The 22701-nt window shown below is 33.6% G+C and overlaps 1 protein-coding gene across 1 annotated transcript in view; it reads left to right on the forward strand.

Moving 5' to 3' along the window:
• NETO1 (neuropilin and tolloid like 1) overlaps positions 1-22701 on the forward strand; it is a 61794-nt gene that overhangs the window by 6740 nt on the left and 32353 nt on the right. The window contains exon 4 of the mRNA XM_083867471.1: positions 6897-7145. Coding sequence (XP_083723597.1) covers positions 6897-7145 — 249 coding nt within the window. The remainder of the gene's footprint in view (positions 1-6896; positions 7146-22701) is intronic.

Here is a 22701-nt window from a genome sequence, read left to right on the forward strand (position 1 = left end):
CTCTTAAAACAAAATTTATGCTTATCTGCCTTTGTATATGTCTGAAATTTAAGCAGACATATGATAGATATTTAAATTGCATCATAGTTTAGTAATTGGTTTAAAAGAATTTTTTTTTTTTTTTGAGGAAGATAAATGTATAGGTTCAAAATGTACAATTTAGCTTTTTTTTCCTGGTTATACATATGTTGCTAGATCCAGATCTTTTTGCATATATTGATCAAGTGATCTAACACTCCTGTGAGACTGAGAAGAAGAAAATCTGTTTTATCTTCAAAGATCTAAAACATGGGATGTTTTAGCATTAAAGTGAAATGGTGCAGAAAATAACCCACCATTTTTATGAAATTTAGTCCCATATCTCAGGTCATGAGATGTTCTTCCTCACAGTAAGAAGGTGCTTGAAAGTCCAATACTGTAAAGACTTTTATCTTTATTACAGTTACTAAGTACTTAAAAACATTAGTTAATATGCTGAAAGATGCAAAATACACTGTTGAAATAAAGTGATTTAAAGTACCTTAAAATAGAAATGCCTAAGAACAGTTTAAGAAGGAAATATTTAATTAACCAGCTACTCTGACAAAGATGACAAAGATGAAATTCCATATTGACAAGTTTAGAGCGATGTATAGGGAAAAGAGTAAACTCAACAGAAATCATGTTATAATTTATTGGAAAATTCAATCTTGTAAAATCCAGCTGAACAGTTTGTTTATGGCACGGGTATTTTCTTCTTCCCATCCAGACTAATCAACAGTTTGGATTGCAGCTGGTCATTTTAAAACCCTCAATGAACCATAGGCATTGCACAACATTTTCAGCTCTGATCTCCCTGTGTCTATTTCTGTCTTCTAAAAAATTCAGAAATAGTAATGTCTGTCTGGAAAATGTCACAAAATAAACAGAGATATAGGAAGATATCTGAGCAGTAGTATTTTAAAATGTGGCAGATTAAAAAAAAAGGCAAAAGAGCTACTGAAGGTCAAACTTTTTTGTAATTAAGATAAATTATTTGTCCATTTTTTTGCAACATGTAAAATGACAGAAAATTATTAAAAAGCAAGCATCAGCTTTTCCCCAAATCTTTTATAATCTGTAAAACTCATTATCATAAGACACTGATATTAAAGGATTGAAAAAAACCACAAAACTGATAGCAATGTCTTTGAAATCAGATAACAATTTACAGACATTGTGGAGAATCCTTACTAATGGAGGAAATAAATAGTTTAGAGTAAGACAGAAACATCTCTATATGCATTTTATTTCTTTATTTATTATTGAAACTTCAAAATGCTTGAACAGCTTTTGAATCTTGTTGAATGCCAAGTACCAAACTAGAGGGACTGTTGATATGGTCCATAAAATCATCCCCCTATCACTATCTCCTCATTGTATGTCTCCGGGAGTTCAGCGTACCAGGATTGTAGATACCATACTGAAAGCTGAATGATGTGAGTATAAATACATATATGAATCACTGGGTTCTTTCCTGGCTGCTTGCATTCATTCCTTCATTTATTTGCTATCAAACATGGTCTTAGGGCAAATTCAAACACAATTCCTAGTGACTTTGGAGGTCTTTACTGAGGACTCCAGCTTGTAGCATATTGTAAATAGTTGACTTTCGTCTCAATTTTTCTTCCTCCACATTGTAGCTCAACTTACATGCGCATGCATGCCTTTTATTCATGTCAAAATTACTTTGGTGATGTAAAGGAGCTAGCAAAAGTTGCCATCATCATAGGCTATGAATTTCTGAAAGAGAAAGGGATTTCTGATTGCAGAGGCTTCTATCCTAGCAGTCAGACATAAACAAATCAAAGACTTGCAAGTTTCTTAGATTATTCTGCTTTGTCTCTCTCTTTTTTAATTTTTTTTTTATTATTATTATTTTTAGTTCTGGTTTGCCTTTCTAAAAGAAATCCTTTAAGTCATCTAGAAATTATGGACTCTGTACAAAAATTGTTATGCTAAAGAGGAGTGTCACAAGTGAGGCTTGGAGGAGGTGGATACAATTCCCTGAGGAGCTTCTGATGAATCCCATCTGCCTTTCAAAATGCAATGAGAATTTGTTCTTTTTGTTTGGGTTTTTTTCTTTCTTTTTTTTTTTTTTTTTTTTTTTTTTTTTTTCCTTTCAATCTTATTTGGCATATAGAAATCATAGAAAATGAACTGAGAAGAATTGGCCAAATTTTACCCTTATTTTGCATATTCGTGATTCTAACCTGACAAAATTCACAGCTGCCCAGAACAATCACAGCAGTGACAGCAGTAGCCTTTGCCAGACTGCAGAACATTTGGCATGTGTGCTACAAAAGGAAATTTGCACAGGAGATTTTGTAGGAGCAAAGTCTTTTATTTATATTAAAATATTGGGGAGTGGGATAGTCATACTGTACACACTATAACTCGAGAATTGGTTTAGAAGTCCTGTAAGTGAAATACCTGTAAAATTATAGCCACTCTTCAGCATTTAGTAATTAAGTGCTTATTTATGAATATAGTTATGGACTAGAATTGCTTTACAGAGATATAAAATATATCTTCCACTTTACATATTTGTGAACATAATGGGTTATCGCTCTTGAAAGTCTCATGTTCTTACAAAAGACGATTAAACTCTTTCATAATATTTCACAGATGTTAGAAAATTGTCATGTTATCACCAAATGAAAAACCTCTGTTCAAAGTCCTTTTGTATTTCACAGTTATTTTTGTGTTCAAAAACTTTCACCAAAACAATGAAAGAACACTCTTTTCAAATGGAGATAAATCTGATTATTTTATCAATAATAGCAGGATAACCAAAAGGAATGAGGATTATTGAAACTATTAGCAGGGTAACAGCTCATAGAGATGGCAGTAGGTGTTTCTCATTTCCATGCAGTGTGGCAAATTGAAACAGATTTTTTCACTTAACTTCAGCTGTCACTACACACACTTAGAGGGTGATGAGAATTAAAACCTTAATTGTGTAGTTTTGCTGCAAATGTTTTACTGCAAGCTGAAAGCCAATGACTCTTCTTTTTCATCGGATATAAAATCTCAAGTCAGCACTTGTGTAAGATAATTACATGAAAAATATGACAAGACATGCAAGCAGTAAGTAGGTCTTTCCATGGTACTGAACATTTTTGAGGAAAGAGAATTGGAAGTAAATGTGGAAGTTGTGAGATTTAAAATCAAGTCCTTTTATGAGACAATATATTATTCAATGTATTCCATTTGGAGCTGACAACAACTTTTCCTGAAAATGTAGCCACAGAAGTTCTGAAGATGTGAATGGGCTTTACCTGTGCATTAGGATATCACAAATAACCACTCCATCCCTCCTTTTCTGACTAGATGGCTATATGCCAATCCAGTCTGGAAAATTTGCATATTCTGTGGGGTTTTTTTTTTGTTTTATTTTTCTGTAAGTACACACAAAGTATTAGTAACTATTCTGGACTTGTTCCCAGTTTATTTCTGTAAATTTTACTGTGACCTCATGTACCCACACTTTGTTGCAAAAGCTGTGGCACAAGATGTATATTTAAACAATAACTGCTTGTTCTACCTTGCATTTAGCAAAGAAACCCCCTATAAAACCAGGGCATAAGTATGAAATTATACAATTTTTGCTAAAAGGAACTTAAAGTTGAGAATTTGAATTATATGTTTTCATCCCTTATGGTCATATCTAGGAAGTTTTGATTAATTATGTGTCTTATGTAGATTATTGCAGATATTTAACCATTGACTAAATATGAAGCACAAGATGAAAAGCAGAGGTGCATTTCAAAGCACTTGATGAAAAGATCATGAATTTGAGTGTTGCACCCTGAGGTTACACACAGTTACAGAAATATGAAGTGTTCCTACTGGCATGGCCAAAATGATGCCAGAACAGGACTTCACATTTAAGGAGTGTGAACGGGCAGTGGTCCAGCCCTCAAACTCAATCCCCAGCCCTGTTTTGCCCCCACTGGACAAGTGCTGCTAATGAATAGTCAATGCTCCATTCTTAAAGTGAAGTAGCCTCTGCTCACGGGACTTTAGGGAAAAGTGGAAACTCTTGAGCTCTCCTTGAGCTGATGTGATTCTCTCTGATCCTCTAGCAAGAGTTGAGCTTCACTAAGAAAAGCCTCATCTCGACTTTGTTGAAAAATAAATAAAAGCAGAATAGTGTGCACTGTAGCAATATTCTGGTCATAAAACTGGTTGGAGATGTGAGATTCAGAAAGCTACATAAAGATTATGGTTGTGGAAATTTTGCATTTTCTCAGATCATGCATTCACCCAGTCAGTAGCTCTCATGTAACTCTGCAGGCCTGATTCTTATTTACCCACAATCTTTCCTTTTACTTTAGAGCCTCCTATACCAAGGCTATGGCTCGCTCTAGGGCTCCTTTTCAACTGCAAAAATCACGTCAAATGACTGAGCTCTGAGGAGTCCTTGTGGCCATTTTCAATGTTACATAAGTCTTGTATACAGAGAAGACCTGTTAAGGATTTGACTATGGGCCAGCACTTGTAACCCTTTTCTTGCCACGGAATAAGGCAGCAGAAAAGAAAGTTTTCGAAGGATTAATATGTTATGATATTGACATAAGCCATTTTTGAAGCAATCACTTTGGCTTTGGGAAGTACAGCAGCCATATACTGTTCTTTGCTGCTGTATGTCGCTAACAGTAGGAGAATCAATCTTCGTATCTAGTTTGTGACATTAAAATATAATAATAAAGCTCTAGGCAGGTTAATAGCATAACATTGGAGTCATGAATGTGGAAGATTTTCAAGCCATGACAATCATTCTCTAAGATTACCTGAAGTGTTGTCAGGATAGAGTTTCTGACACCTGACTGCAGTCCTTAGGTGAGTGATGAACACTTTTCAACCAATCCCCTGAAATGGAATAAGAGCATGCAGAATATGACTCCAAACTGAAATTGCTGATTGATCCCTTCTGTCCTAGCATTGCTTAGTTGAGTTTAAATCAATAATTTTTATAAAAGTGTAAAATAAAGGATAGAAACATCTGAATAAAATCAATCAATAATGTCTTCCAGATATTTAATCTATTACTATAATCTAAAAAGATTTTCTTTGTTCTTGAAACCTCACAAGGATAGCATCATTATGATTTCCTTTGCAACCTTTATTATCTGACTTGACCTTTGTAAATTTTTTTGTACTTTCAAAGTGCTTCCTTTTCCCTAGACTGTGAATTTGGTGCAATTATATGTAAAACATAGACCTTTGCTTTTGCTATTGAATTTTTATGAGCATAAACATCACAAATTTCCTGTAAATTGGTATAAATAATGACAGGTCAATAGTAAGTATTTCCCTGAATGTGAATTTCTTCAAATTGAGAGCAGTAGAAAAGGTATCTTTTTAATGTTAAATTAAATGTTACAATAAACATCAATCATCCAATTATATTAACATTGTAAGTAAAGCTGTAAAAATAATCTTTCTTTTCAAATAAGATGTTTTTATTAACTTCTTAAATGCTTCCTATAAAATGAGGCTGTATTTCTTTACATAAAATAGTTGCAAAAGGGATCTATGTGCTCTTATGTAAAGATTTCAAAAATTTCAACAAAACTTTACTTAAAATCTTCTTAATTCAGTTAATTTTTAATAGTCTCTCTCCTTATGTGAGTAATGAGTTCTTACCAAGAGCTTCATTTTAAGATGTTTCAGAATCCAAACAAGATACTTGTTCTGGTCACACTGACAGTTTTGTTACTACTCTTGAGGAAGGAAATGTAGAGATACTGACTCCTGGAGTGGCAGAAGTTTCCATGCTAAGCAGTTTCCATGCTAATAACTCAGCATGGAGTTTGATCTTGCATATTTTCATGTGGAAAGAATGGTAACTCTGGCAAAGCTCATGGTAATGCAAACCTCTTTTGATGTGTGTCGAGTGTAGGACGTGATCGTGTGAGAGGCAATGACACATCAAATCCTAATCTTTCAGAAGGCTTTGTCAGCAAAGGGCTCCAATGCACCATGCTCCGGACGTGGAAGGCACATGGTTTTTGCTATGGCCAGGATTAAGTCTAGAAAACAGTGCACCTCTAGGAGGTTGCCTCTGATAAAATGTATCAATCCAACCATGACTTTTTCCTCTCCTTTTAAGCAAATACCATATTTCTATCAGTTACTTTTTATGCTTTATACAGGATATGTCAGTAAATATTTGTTTTAGAGATCGTTCCGTCTGTCTGTAGACTTAGTGCCTATCATTAAAGATGGATTTTTTTTTAAAATGTCTAATTAAGTGGCCACTATGGAGTTCCTTCAAGATTTTCAGTATATCATTTGCTCTTCAATTATCATCCTTATCTAGTTCTTTCTTAAGTGAGAATTCACTGCATTTGTTCTTATGTTTCCAATGAGAAGTAATTCTGAGTAGAAGCAGTTCCACTCCAGTCTGCCATCGACTGCAATACCTATAGAAACATAACCTGTCCTTACTGAAGCACAGTTCAGATCAGCCTTTTTGTCTTCATTTTTGTTAGTACTAGATATAAAAAAAAAGTACTCTGATTAACACCTCTCCCCCAAATATAAGAGAAAAGCTATTTTTCTAAATATGCAAGCTTCTTGGAAACATTTTATGTTTGAAGAAATTCTTCCTGTCTGTATTTTATTTTTTTCTTTCTCTTAGCTTTACTAAGTACTGCTGTCAAGAATACTTTTTTTAAAGGAGAGTAATAGACAAATAAGCTGACAGTGTGAAATCTATAAAAAATGCAGATGTATTAATTTTCCAACAGGTTTTTAAACAAAATTTTTAAATATATACAGAATTGGTATATTTGATTTTCTTCTGTTTTGCTTTAGTTTTAAAGGTCTTGGGTTAGAAAATAATAAGATAATTTTCTTTTTGTCTCTAGCTGCTCCTAGACAATGCATTGAACTACACTTTGATGAAAAATATTCCATAGAGCCTTCTTGGGAGTGTAAATTTGACCATATTGAAGTACGAGATGGACCTTTTGGCTTTTCCCCAATCCTTGGACGTTTCTGTGGACAGCAAAATCCACCTATGATAAAATCCAGTGGCAGATTCCTGTGGATTAAATTTTTTGCTGATGCTGAACTGGAATCTATTGGGTTTTCTGCTCGGTATAATTTTACACCTGGTAAGTACAAACCATCACATTTTTAAATAGAAAGAGCTTATCTTTTTAGCTTTTCTAATGATGTATAATCTTGCTGTTGAATAAAATCTTTAGCTGGGACTTAGTTTATTGTCAAGGAAGATATTAACAGATAGGAAATTGATAAAATTCATATATATCTTTTGCATAACTAATAAGGCTTATTCAAGGGAAAGATGTTCAGATTCTGCAGTTTTGAAAAGTATTATTTTCAAGTGAATGTTATTACAGAAGGTCATTCAAAATGCTTCATGGGAAGTTTAGTGTTTTATGCTTGGCTGCTACATTGTATAGCTTTTATTTCAAAAAGATCATTGATAAAGTATTCTAATAAAGTATGTCATTATCTCGGAAAATTCCATCATTGCTCTTCCACTTCACCAATCATTTTCCCAGCTCAGGAGTGTAATTGTTCTTCTTCCTCAATAAAGCAAATTATTACAAGTATTACTAGAGGATGTGTGAGGTTCAAATTGTAACATGTATTGAATATTTTTCTAAAAAGGCAGTAAATCTTAACTGCAGTGGTACAAGTATTCCTTGTCACTGTCACTTCATTCCTTAAAGTAAAACAAAATTAATAGTCATATTTTCCATTAATTCCCCTGCTCCCCCACTTATTAACAAAAGATTGCTGATTTTAAATTTCTTCTTTGGCTGCAGCTCCACTATAACTGCACTGCAACTGCACTGCTGGATGTGACGTAGTTCTGTGACTTCTTATGTACTGAGGGATGAGTCATGCTTTAATATAGCTCACTCTAAAGCACTGTAATTATTATGTAATTTTGTCAATTATGTCACTATTTTTTTCAGCTAAATTGTTGTATTAGCTTGAACAATATTCTCTGGAATACCACCTAAAATTACCAGACCCAAAATTCTTCCTTAATTATTCCGGTAACATTGCAGAAGTTGGCAGGTCTACATGCTCTATGTTGTTCTTCTTTCTGGTTTTCTTTTGTTAATTCAAGAAAAATACTTATAAAATTAACCAGCATAGTTAAATTTCCTTTCAAGTCAAGGATACTGTTTTGCTGTGGCTAAACAAATATAGAAGGTTCAAACAGCAACTGAAGAGAGAATTTCTGTAGCAAATTATCTGATAGCCAAGTATATCTATCTGTTGTAAATACAAAGAAAGTGGACAAATTTTTGTTACAACCATGTATTTCCACTCTGAAAAGTGAGTTAAATTTTTATCTCTCATTTACCATGGGTCTATGGGCTTTTGCCATTTCACCTGCACCCTGCCACCTCATCCTGCAACATGAGTTCTTTGCTTTAGATTTCTTTACCTTTGTTTTTCCAAAGGGTTGTGCATTATGGTTGAAAAGATATTCATAGCACAATCTGCAACTTAGTCTGTCTAAAAAACTCTCAAGTAAAAAAAAAAAAAATCATGGATCATGTTTTATCCTCATTCCTTTTCTACTGATGTAAGGAGAATTTCTACACAGAGATCAATGCTGGTAAATTGGTACAGCAGCATAATTTTTTCTAGACTTCAGATGGAATACCTCTATCTTTTTTCTTCCTTGTTTCTTTCTGTTTTTCACCTCCATACATTTCAATAGAAAGCTCTGCAAGTAATAGGGAATTTCTAGGAACATTGGCCAAAATGAGAATATAATTAATCTAACAAGTGCAAAACAGCAATACTGCCTCTTTGATCACCAATAAGAAGAAGCACTTCACAATTTCACATCATTACTTGGACAGTCTTTTATTATGCAGACATGGATAAGGCATGACATTTTGAGATCTACTGTCCATGTGTGTGCACTGGGAGGAGTTTCTACCAACTCATAAAACAGATCAATAGCTTTGGAGATTGTATAAGAGAGAAGCACAGAGAAGGCTTCACTCCAGAGTATAACAGAGTAGCATAGAGAGGATTCCAATACAGAAATTATCACCTAAGCCACCTAGAACCAGCTTAGGTAGTGACAACAAAAAAATTAAATTATGAACAATGGGAGATCAGAAGAAAACCTTCAGCTAACCTCTCTTTAAAGAACTTGAAGACAATGATCCAAAGCAAAGGCTTATTTGGAAATGATTGCTGTCTCAAGCAGCTGAATGCTCAGGGGAGATGCAATTTTTGTTGCCACTGATCTCACTTGTTGAAAGCAGGACACTCTTCCTAGCTGCAGCCTGCAGAGGAGGCTTTCTTCATCCAGACACAAGTGCAAAACAGCTATTTCTCGAGTATCAGCAGTCTTGGAGGGTCCCCACCTACCCATGACGTGTCTCTCATCTGCCTCTTTTGCATTTGAGATCTTAATGGAGGATAAAGAGATGTGATGTTAAATGTGTGGGTGTGTGCCAAGATTTAAAAAATAAAAAGTAAATTTGACTAAATCGAAGCTGCAACTGTTTATTGTTATTTGAATGGTACCTGGAGAAACAGGGAAAGAAATTATTTACTATGTCTTCAGGGTATATAGAAACAGCTAACTGGATGAAGTTGAAAAAGAAGATCAATTAGGGTATCATGAAAAACGCTGCAATGAATATCTATTAGTCTGTGCAAATGGAAAGAGTCCTACACCTAAGGCATTTTAAATCTAGTTTGGACTAAGTCCTATAAAAAGCAATTATATAGAAAAATCCTAAGGGATAGACTAATAATTTGCAATTACTACAACTTTTCTGTTCAATAGTTTCTTCGACTCCTTAGTATTGGAATGGTTGGAAATCCATCCACCAAGGCAAAAGTCCAGTAGAGACTGTGGTTTCAGAAACAAACGTAACTCTTTGCCATTCATTCTTTCCTTTTAAATAAACCATTTTTCAGAGGTCTTTTCAGTACTCTAAAAGGTGAGATTTTGCAGAAGAAAAAACTTTAATAACAAAATCAGAGCTACACACATAACCAACATGAACACACCCAGAAACTGGTAAAACTACTGAATGTTTGGCAAAAAAAGTTCCTTATTAAGAGGATAATTCAGGGTTTCATTTTTGTCATGTCTAATTTATAATGTTAAGTAACATGTGGATGAATGAAGTTGTACTTATGGTATAATAGGCCATTTTCAATGTCAAAACTCTGAGCTAAGGGAAAAGCATTCATCTTTTGCATTTTTACAGCTAATATCAGTAATAACCACATGTATTTTGATGTAAATTTTCAACCATTTTGCATATATGAGAGTTTATAAATAAATGAAAACTTCTTTACTTTGTATATCCTATTTTAATTTTTTTATTTAAAAATTCTGATTAACAGTGTTCATTTCAAAAAGGAACTTTCTGAACTTATTGAACCTTCATAAATATATACAAAACATTTTTGTTGGGTTGTTTCTTTTTGAGGAAATCTGATGTGTGGGAGAAATACATATCAGGCTACAACATTTTCAGGTTCCTCGGGCTCATTTTGAATACAATTTTGATTGGCTAGGGAAAAACCCATAACACAAGTCAAAGGATAATTCATCCTTGCTCTTGTTTTATCATTCTTTGGGCCATTGAAAGGCCTACACCTGAAATTTCATTTCACAGCTCTGAGTCCTTTGACTCAATCTATTACACTCATTTTTCCTAAAAAATTTTGTCTCAAGACTGTCTTCCAAAGTGGTGTTGAATCACTGTTTTTTGTAGAAAAATTCAAGTCCTACCTCAAATCATTGACAATCTTCTTTATAAAGAGTCATTTTTTTAGTACAGACAAGGATTCAGGCAGAGAGAGGCTGTGTTTATCTGAGCTTTCTTGCTCAGCTAGAATAATCAGATTTCTGTTTATCCTGGTCCCTGATTTTGCAGGACAGTGGCTTAAGATAGCACATCATTACTTTCAGTTCCTTCACTTAGTAGAAGCCATCTGTGTTTTTATTTAGCCTCATTAATATAAACGTCAGTCAGTAATGTTTTCTATTCAACTGCTTGATAATGGAAAAAGAAAGAAAGATTTATACTCTTGTGTCCCAAAAAGTGGAATATGAAACACTTTCTAACCAGAGTAACAGTACTTGTACATTCCCATTTCAGTGAATGTCAGAGTAATAGAGTAATAACGTCATCTCTTTTGAGAGAAAAAATAAAAAAAACCAACCCAAATTCTTCCTCGTTGGGGAATTTGCATATTTTAGAACTCATGAAAAATTTAATGTGAATTTATTAAATTCAGTTGCAATTCTAAAATCTTAGATAAAACATTATCAAATCATTTTGCCATCTAACGTCCATGCTCTGCCTTGATTGTATTTAAGCAAGAGATATTTCCCAGGCACCTCGGATAGCTGAATATTCATGTTGTGAACTAGCTCACTTGTACTTTGTTGTTTAGTCTTCTGAACCCGGTCTGATTACTTCTAATTTAGTGCTAAGAATGACAATCACTTTTTAGCAACTTGAAATCTATTTAAGTTTTTTTGAGAACCAACAAACAATGCCAGAACCACTCAACTTTGAACAAGGCAATGCTTTTTATTTGGCACCAGAGTCAGTTTGGAAGTATGAGAAACTACTCATTATAACTTCTTTTAAACTTTTGAGACAGAATCAAGTGATGTCAAAAATCCCCAGAATGTGTAAATCTATTTTATTTTTTGAGATACAGCCCCCCAGCACTTCAAATTGCTATAAGCAGATTCCTGGAGTTATGAATGTTTATTGTGTTCCTACAAGTGCACTTCATATGAGTCAGGCACTTCATTGCTGTTTGCAAGGCATTAGGGCATCTGGTCTTGGGAAAGGGAAGGAATTTCTCTCAAGTAGGATGATGAAATACATTGAAAGTCATGATCTCAGGTTTATATTAAATTTCAAGTGAAAAATAATTCCTTATGTGGAGCAAATGAGTATCTAAAAGGTCTCATGGGGTTCTCAGATCCCATACTATGTCTTGCCATCACACAGTTATAGATTTCTTTCAACAATACCCAAAAGGTAAATACAGAAGTTTCTAGTTTAGAAATCTCTGTGTGCTGGGAGTATCATATTATCAACAAAAGGAAGTTAAACATTTAAGCCCCTACTCTGTTGCACTTTGATGTAAAACAAGAGTAAGAGAAATATAAGATACAGTTTTAAGCATTTCTAGCACTGGAGTAAAGAAAAATGATGACTTAACTAGGGACAATTACTGCTTCCCCTGCCATCAGTGCACCCTGTTCTTTACAAAATCTCTTGACTGTATTCATTCCATAATAAGCTGGACACAGACTTCTAGAGAAGGTTGACTGGGATATATAGCAGTACAGGTACAAATAACTTTATTCCACCTCCACAGGAAACACCTTTCTTCATTTATAGGTGACCACACCAATAATGGTGATTATGATGTTTCAATGATAAATATGCTTTTAAGAGGAGTCTAATTTCTCTGACAAAAAGTCTATGTTTTTGGAATACCTGTGAGGGATCTTTAGGAATCCTAGATGTATTTTAAAAATTAGTCCTAGAAAACCAGCTTTTTAGATTAATCTGCATTTTTACAATACCGTTGTCATTCTATAAATAGTTTATATTATTACTTGTTACAAAACAATTAAATTAAATCTTAGAAGCAGCAGAGGATTTTCCTTAAATATGGTCTGTTTCTTATCCTCTTTTCCCTAAGGATAAACTTTTGACTTTATGTAAATACTGTGCTGAGTTAGCTTAACCTTAGGTCTGATATAAAGTGATTACCCTTTGCTTTAAACACGCATAAAATAAAGGCCCCGGACATTTGTTTTCCCTATAAATTCTTGATTTCTCTGTAACATTTGTGAAGCACTTGGAAATGGCAGATCAGGGATATAATATGGAATTTGTGCTGAACAGAAAGCCTCTGTAGTTGTCTTCAACAAGTGTTTAAAAACAATTTATTTACAATGAGAATTTTCACTACCCACATTCAGAACAGCACCTCCAAAACCTGTTGTTGTGTTACTCGGTAGTTCTCATTCAAACATTATAGCACTTACTTCTTCAGGGGAAAAATGGAAACTTCTAGTCTCATATGTAATAAATAAGGAGTTTTTGATTACTCTTCAAAGATTTTCCAGGTCATCTGATTTTCTCATCTGGCAGATTTTATAACAGCTCATATTGGGATGCACTCCTAGGTGGGTGGTTGTGTTGTGGTCTCATCCTGACAAAATTGTTGTTGTTTGTAATAGTTTCTCTTGAGGACCTTGGAAATGTAGATATCTGGAGAGATTTTGCTGACATTGAAGCAATTATTTTTCTTCACAAATACTTTTCTTAAGCTGTTCAATTTTCATCTCTATGGATTGTATCTGCAGGTTTGTAAGGCGTTACTGGTATAGCCAATAAATCTTAGCAATCACCCCAGTGCTTTTGATCAGTCTTAGGGTGTGCCCCATCTTTTAGGCAGAAAAAGTATTTTTTAGTGTAGCCATTCAGTTGCAACAGGTTTGATTCTTTTAGTTGTCAGCATATGTTAGGTAAAACTCATGTTTATATAATTTCTTTTCAGTAAGCTTTTTTTTGTATAGGTTCAATTAACTGTGATTGTAGATTGTTTTTGTTATTATCAAATTTGTTTAATGAAGCATTTCTTAATTCTAACAGCAATAAATAATGACCTTTATTGAGATATTTACCTTTCTGTAAGAGATTTTTTTACTCTTTGTATAGTGCTTCTAGCTAATTCTCCTTAAGGAAATATACACACGCTGTTGTTAGAAGTCACTCAGTTCCCTATATCTAATAAACAGGGTTCTTGCCCAATAATTAGTACCTTTGTAAACTTAAGGCTTTGTGAAAATGAGTCTTGTTTCTTTTTCTAGAACTGAAAATTTTTGCTGTATTCAATGTTTAGTAAATGATGAAATGTGTCAGATAAAAAGTAAATCCTCTGTCACCATTTGTTATGTGTACTCATCTATTGTCTAGCATTGGTTCATTTTCTAAGGACAGTACTCATATTTTTGAAAAGAGGACAATCCAAAGAATCTCTTTTGTTTGCCAGTACTGAGGTGAATGTTATTGAATATTCTTTGCATATTTGTAGTTCTAGTAGGTGTTTGTTGTCATCCTAATATATCTTTTGCCATATTGATGGTTGAGACCTATCTTGATTTGTTTACTGTCTTGTTGAGTAATGCAGACTATGTAATACCTTCAATTCAGATATCACACTTGAGCTTCTTTGATGGTCAGGTCTAAAAATAAAAACATGCTTCATTCAACTTTGATACAAATTTTGTTTTAAATATTTTGTAAATAAAGTTAACTTGCCCATTAGAGCATCTATGCCTTTGATCCATTTTCTCTTTTTCTCCTGTTATATGCTAAGATATCAAGGAGCCAGCAGTCTTTAATACCATACTGCTGTCAGGGCGTTGGAAAATACTAACATGTAAAGTCTTTTTCATGCGAGAAACAGATTATACAATGATTTCTGTGAGAAGTAGGTGTCATCTCTATGGCTAAATCAGGCCAATACATCTATTGCTAGACACAAAACTCCTGGAAAATCAAGACTGAATCAAGCCTATGAACACCCTGACACCCTGACTTAGTCCTCTTTTTTTTTTTTTTTTCTCCTTTATTTTACCCTCTCTCTCTTTCTGTACAATTACAGCCTGTCTCAAGCTTCTGACAACTTCCTTTTTACTACACATACTTTTATCTTATACATACACTGAGGAGATACAAACCGCCTCTCAAAACATTGACTGATGACATCTATACAACAGGGCATATTGTCCTAAAAATGATCATGACAAATTGATGTAGTGAGACATTAATTTTTTTTAAGTTCTATTTGAAAAGGATTCAATTTTCAATATATTTAGGTTCATGCAAGAGTCACCTGCTCAATGTGGGTGTGGTTTGATATTTGAGAATGCTGAGTGGATTAACCTTATACTATTAACTCACATTAAATAGAGATATTCCTAATCTTTTGTTAGGGAGAATCAACAAGTCATTTTTTTTTCAGTTTATGTTCTATGTGTACATATTTTCAATTTGCATGGGTTTTTTTTTTCATAGTGACAAATCCAAATGCTAGGTGTCCTTATTTTTTTTCTTTGCAAAACCTGTTCATTTCATAACGGCCCTCAGGCCAAGTAAGAATAACAGCTACTATAATTTAACACTGTAATCCATCAAAAATCTCTGAAATTACTTTCTGATATGCCCAAGGATAATTCCAAAGAACAGTTGCTTAAGCTTACTATACTCAAATGCTTGCACTGACAAGCCACTAAATCTAGTCTCAATTTAGCAAAGAATTTCAGGAAGCCTACATCTAAGCATGTGCCTAAATCCAGGCAATCTCTAGGCTTGGGTTCTTACTTAAACATAAGTATGTTTAAAAACTGTCCTCTACCTTTTTATCTATGGAACTAAGTAAAAATTAAATATCCTCTTAGGTTTTGAGAGCAAAACTACTGTTTCTTCAACTCTTTTAATGAATTAAAACTAGTTTTCTACCTCCGCACAAATTATGTGGTAGATCTTTAACAATTCAGTATTTATCCGTTTGATCAGTATCAAACTAATATAACCTTAAATAGGTTCAGCTTACTCTTGCCCTCTTTTTCCCTTTTTTTTTTTTTTTTTTTTAATGTTCTCTTACAGTAAGCTGTTGGAGTTAGAAAACCATTATTAATGATTTTTCTGTCTTTCTGTGCTGTTCTTCCTCTAGATACCCTTGCCCCTGACAATACTACCATGGAATTGTCTGAAACAAAATTATTTTCTTCAATCATCTTCTGCTTAGGATATAATTAATTCAAATAAGCTTTTTTGGTTCAGCTCAGTTGGTCAGTCAGATTTACAAGTTGTAAAATGAAGTGATACAAGTTCTGCAATCATTTGCACTGAGTACTGGTTCCACTCCTTGGATTTAAAATTTGAAACCTAAAATAATTTTCCAATGCATTTTTACCCCATTCTCACTAAAACTTTTGTTTGTGCATCCATTGTCAAAGGGTCTTTTTAAAAATAAAAATAGAGCAGTACTTATGGATAGGTTTTTGAAAGAGAAAATTGTATTATATAATAATAATGAAAATAACAACAATAATAATTTTCTCTGAAAATTCTTCTTGATTATTTTGAAGACACATTGCTTGCACAACCACAGCATAATCTGTAACTCACTAGGGAGAGGAATGCTTGAGATTGTGATTTCCTCAAACAGGTTTGTAGAGAAGGTTTCAACATCAATGAGAAAAAAATTGGTTTGGAATACACATTGTAAATTGTACTTCAAATTAATTTTTGGTATTTAATATATAGGGAGGTGAGATTTACCAAAAAAATTAAGAATTACATTAAAAGGAATAAATTAATTGTAAAATTGTGAAAATAAGTAAGCAAATACTTTTGATCAACACTTCAAAGATACCGTTTCAGAGATCACTAGAAATTAGAGATGCAAAAAGTTTATTTGAATATTTGGATGTCAAAAATCTATGTAATATCCAGCAATTTCTGCTAAGAAAGTTTGCTTGAGGCATGAATAAGATGACAAAAAGAGAATTGCAAAATATTGTTTGAGAATTCAGAATTAAATAAGCCAGTTTTTGTGACACATCCATTGTTAAAATTGCGTACTAGCATGACAGAAGCAGGCAGTGTGAAATGTGTTATTCTAGTCACATATCAGTCCCCTAGATGACACTGAGAAGCCAGAAGATGTTGTGTAACAGGACTTACATACATCATTTGCCAGATGTTATCTGATAGCTGAAGCTCAAGAGACAATGTTATCAAATCTGCTGGTTGCAGTATGTGGGTTAACAAAAGATTGTATTATACTTCTCTTGTTTTTTGGATTTTTTCCCTTTCTTTTCCTGTAGCTCATTTCTCAAGTCTATGTGAAAATTAATATTAAAAGAGAATGCAGAAAATACTCCCCAGAAATATTTTATTCCTAGATGTTGATTTCATTATGTGGTTTAGACAGTTGGTTAACTACTACTAACTATGAATTCAACACTGAAATTCTACAAAATAATTTTATAATTTTTTTTTAAACAAATCACATACTGGCTTAGGATTAGAAATGAAATTTGGTAGTTTGGATCTCTGTAATTTTATGTGCATCCTCCACACAAATGATTTTTAGCAGTAATACTGTTACTTTTATTCTAGAATATTGAATATCAATGATATTTCAATATCAATAGAGATCAATGAATTACTAAGTACTTTTAAATTGAAGGTTTAATTTATATTTGACTTTTTTTTTTTTTTTATCTCTAGAACTTTAAATGACTCTTTTAAATCAAGCTAGGAAAAATCCTGCTCTTTGGCAGTCAAAAACTTGATCTGGTCAAATGAAATTTAATTATTGTCTGCTTGCTGGGTAAGCGGCTGACCCCTGCTTAACAATCCTGAGAGCTGTGACTGGCCATCATGTTTTGACCTGCTTCTGCTGCAAGTCAAAACTCTCCTGAGACCTCATTCCTCCTAAATATTACCACATCAATGGTAGAACTAGACAATCTCTAATCAGTACCCACTTTGCTGTTCTTTTCCCTGTCTCTTCAGCCACTTACATAGTAATATTGGGTATTGTATAAAGCAGACATAAGGACTTATGAACACTGCCTTTCTAAATTGTGGTTCAATGAATCACAATGTCTTTTTCATTAATGTGATGCAGAAGATCAGTATTTATTCTCTGTATTAGGCTGAGCCAGTCAGTTAGTGTTGGATTCAATCGATTGCTAAATTCATCTCAGATTATGGACCTAAACCAGCTTCTTTTAGAATCAATATTAAAATTATGAGTAAATCCAGTGAAAACAAAATTACTGCTTTGGACCAGTAGATACTGAACAGAGGAGGAAAAGAAGTAAATCAGTTAAATTCCATGTAAACTATTATTTTTAAACCTAAAATCTAAGGTTATGCTAATAGAATTAAAAATTTACTAATCTATACTTATAATCACTGTTTAGGGACAGCAGAATCTGGAGTTTCTGGGGTAAGGAAAAGTATGAGGCAGAAGAGTTCTATAGACTTGAATGTAACTCTACTTGAATTCTAGTTTCTAAATCTCCACTTACCCACAGACTCACTTGTTTGTGATGTTCATGACAAACCAGTTTGAGGTAATTTTGTGAACACAGAGCATGTGGCATACCTGCTACTTAGAACAGACTGAGGATCTATTAAAAGAATGTCACTGAAAGAAAAAGAGATTGAAGACAGTGTGTCCTGGTTTAGAATTTATTTTCATGTTGTTTTTTTCATAGAGGCATACAGTAAAACATATGTTAGTGTTGTTTATGAGAAACAATCTTTATTCATTAATTTCATTGGAAATGCTTGGGGCTAGAGTTGGTATGAATTGTGTTTGGTTTCCATAGTAAAGTAGGGCTTTTCCCATCAAAATTGTAGAAGTCCCAGCTGACCTCTATCATGTTTCTAATAGTTTATATCTACTCTTTGTCAGTATATGGAAATAAGTGTGGTTTGGACTTTCTCTGGCATTTTTAATTGCATGAAATTGGAGAAAAATTATCAATTTGAACAGAAGTGAATGTCACTTTCATGAAGTTATAACCAACAGGAAGCAAATTAACTGTTAGGCAAAAAGCCTGGCTGTAAAGCCTAGATTAACAAAAAATTGTCTAAAAGTTTTTTTTCCCATATTCTCGAGGGGGAGCTGAATTTCATAATACTGGAAAAAGGGGAATGATTGATTATTGCTCACTTCCAATGTGTTATTTATATCTTTTAAATATGTGAATGTTACCTTGTGTAATAAAATGTAAAATTAACATTTGTGGGTAATTTTAGTTGGGAATTCACAGTTTAACACAGAGCTGTGTTCTTTCTGAAACGCTTCCTCAGAAAGAGCTGCTGCCCTATGCATGCAAAAAGATGAAGAAGCAAAAGTGTTAGAATGTCTCCAAAGACACTCCCCAATATACTCTGCAGCTATAGTTCTTAAACATGCATCTTCTCATTCTGTACATTTGGGGAAAATGCTGAGGCCAACAGCTCACTGCTCCCTGAGAGGACAGTTTCTAGCCAGAAAACTTCCTAAGAGTAGCAGAAGAAGAAGGAAAGATCTAGTGTCACTGAAATTCGTACTGCTGTGAATTCTAAAATGACAGGACAGAAGACTTACTATTCCCATGGTTGTTTTTGAGACTTGGTGTTGATTTGCCTTCCTCAGAAATTCAGTGGGCTGTGTGGCTTTTATAATTCTCCTTCTTGTTCACTGAAAGTTGTCTATGGTGGGCATATATAATTACAATTGGAGGTGACAATTGGGTTTAAGAAATGAATTTCACTTTTCCTTTGATATATGCTACTTTTTTTTTCCTTTACAAAGCGAACATTCAGGCTCCAGTGGGGATGAAAACCTAGATTTTTTTCCCTTTGATCCTAAAGATTTCTACCCTAGATACAGAATGCATTTAAAAAACATCTTGTGACATTGACTTTTTGAATCATATAACGACTTTGTTATAGGAGAGTACTAGAATATAATTCATCCAACAACTTTCAAAAATCTAGCAGTTTCACAGTAAACTAATGAATGAGGAGGAGGGATTTCAGTCTGTTTCACTTGTTTCTACTCTAATAATCTTATTTTCTTGAATGTTTTGTCTGTTTCATCTCCTTCTGATATATATGGCCAGAAGATTTAGCAAGCAGTTGTTTTTACAAACACAATTCAGTTCCCTCTAGTGCTCTCTGACAGAATTCTTCACTTTAGCAAAAGACCACCTGGTGCTTTGCTAGTCTGTAAGAATAAAATATTTGGAGGTGTGGAAGAATTTGTTTGTTAAAGTGGGAAGTGAGCTATTCACAAGTGGAAACTAGAGGAGATATTTGGGTTTCTCAGGTGAGATGCAGTTATCTTCAAAAAGATGCCATCACTGGCATGGCCAGCTACAGAAAGAGAATATTAGTAGGCGTAAATACTGTGTTGTATTTCTTTTTTAATTGGAAGTGTGCCACAGTGTGCCGTGAATTACATGTTATACAGTGCTACTTGAAGCAGCACAAGTAGTATATTCTGTTGACTACAATAGCTGTAAAAGATGTAGATATTCAAAAGAACACTACACTAAATGCATTTATTCTGTTGAATGTTCTGAGGTAAAACTAGGAGAAAACATTTCTCCTATGAAAAAACAACAAAGGCTACTTTAAATCACAAAGTTATTCTCATAAAGTCCTTCTGTCCTGAGAAATCCACCCAGTGGACTGATACAGCATAAATATCTTGAAAATAATGTGCAGATTCTGCACTCAGTGTAGCAAGAAATAATGTGTAAATGGGTTCAATCTGCTTGGTACTCCAGTTGTGGCTAAACATTTGGGCTCATTTTTTTCCCCTAGTCTTCTGACATGAACTTAAAGTGTTATTTCCTTGGACTGGGCCAGAAGTCATCTATTAAAAAAATGATGAGACAAATCCTGAGCCTTTAGTAGCATTTTGCTGAAGTGGCATGACAAGGAATACTTAGAATTCGACATTATTCAGGAAAAGCACCATAGCGTTGCACATCTCTCTTCCTAGTCCAGTTCAGAGACCATTAGTCAATTACAGGAAGCCTCCAGGATATTATCTTGGGGAGACACAGACAAGGTGCTGCCCTTGACTGATAGTCAGTCCTGGTGGTCAAGTCAGCTGCACTGTCACAGCTAGGCTGCATTACTCAGATAAAGTGGACTCCTGGGCTCCTTTAGTCTTCTTTCAATATTTTCAGGCAACCAGCAGATGAAGGTATATGCAGGCCTTGAAATATTCATCATAGGACCACTTTTTTTCCTGCATTTCCACACACAGGGTACTGCATAAAGGCAATGTAATGCCTAATTAGAGCACTCAGCTGCTAGTGTAAATATTTAACATAATAAAAATGATCTGTCAAATAATCCCATGCATAGCAAGGCTCCAGGACATCCTCTTTCTACTCATCTGCATGAGTATGACATTGTTTCCCATTCTTACTCTCCTTTGTCACTAGGTCAGTCCCAAAACCCACTTTTCACTTATGGGATTTAGGCTGAAACACCCTTTGAGGATGAGACCCAAAATCTCATGCAGCCTTTTGTTTTCTGACATGATTCCCACCCATAACAAAATTTACAAGGGAGAAAGACTCTCTTTTAAAGGATTTCCAGGATAGACAACAGAGGCCTGCAGGCTAAAATCTCGAAGCCTGCCATCATATACATGAAAATAGAAATTTAACTGCAACTTCTGTTATCATGTGCTCTGTTCCAATAGAATTCATTCAGGTGCTTCTTGTCTGTTCAGTTTGACCATTCTTAGCAAGAAGTTATGTAAAGACATGAGTTGTTTTTTTTTTGTGTGTTTTTTTTTTTTTTTTTTTTTTTTTTTTAATTTCCAAAAAGATGACAATGAAACAGAGAAACACATAATTTTGGCATACAAATATCCAACCATTGCTAACACTTGTAATATATCTAATTTTACTGAGATCACCATAGCAATATAATTAGTTTGTAAATCACTATCAGTGAAATTCTTTGTAAGTATAAGCTGAAAGTAGTAAAGTGAAAAAAGAAAAAAAAAACTAAAAAAGAAAGACAGTATTGTAGGAATCAAAATTTTGGGTAATAGTTTGTGTTATTTCAACAATATTTGTCTTCATATGACTTTTTGATGATTTAATGGCAGTTAGATGTTCAAGGCAAAATAGCAGGAGTCAAGTCATGTTCATTGCTACATTTGAACTTACCAATTTTGAATTCTTTCACAACAGTGTTAAGAACTGAAAAAATTGAGAAACATTATTTTAGATAATAAATATGCAGTCTTTGAAAGGGCTGAAATTGCTTACAATATTGTCCTTAAAAGAAAACATAGAAAATAAAGAGCAAATACAGCACATAATATTGCCAACTATAATTATTAAAGAACTTTCCAATGTCTAGCAAACTATAAGCTTTCTTCAGACACTATTTTATATCATTAGTACAAATATATATATATATATATATATATATATATATATATATATATATGGAAGTTTCAAAAAGACTACAAATATGAAAAAGGTCATCAGAACAAATTTCATTTTAAGTCAATAAGAAATAATTTTAGGGGTTTTGCATCGATATTTAACTTCATATTGTTTTTCTTCTTACTTCTTTTTCTTTACTCTCCCCAGCAGAATAGCTAAGTTCCTTTTGAACACCACACAAAAAATGTTTACATTTTCACATTTGTTCAGAAATGTTTCTCTATTTCAGAATTATATTAGTGATTCATTGACAAGATTTTTATTCTTTTAAAATCTTTTGGCCATTTTCTTCCAATACTTTTACTCTATCATCAAATGCTATGAGGCAATGACATAAAATACCTTAGAATAATCATGCTTTTCTGTACTGAGTTGTTCAAGCTCTGCTTTTATAGAGAACTATATCTCATCCATCAAGAGGGCAAGCCTGTTTTAGGCACCCAGAAATTATTGTAAAAGAACCTGACTTAGTAAACTTATGGATAAATAACTGGTGGCTTGCTGTGTAATGCAATTCTCTTTACTTTTCTATGAATATTTACATGCAAAATCAGGTCTCTAATAAATTTTCTGACAGAGAAGCATGTGCATGTATTAAAATT

The sequence above is a fragment of the Zosterops lateralis genome (assembly GCF_965231275.1).
Source record: "Zosterops lateralis genome assembly, chromosome: 1".
Lineage (NCBI taxonomy): Eukaryota > Metazoa > Chordata > Aves > Passeriformes > Zosteropidae > Zosterops > Zosterops lateralis.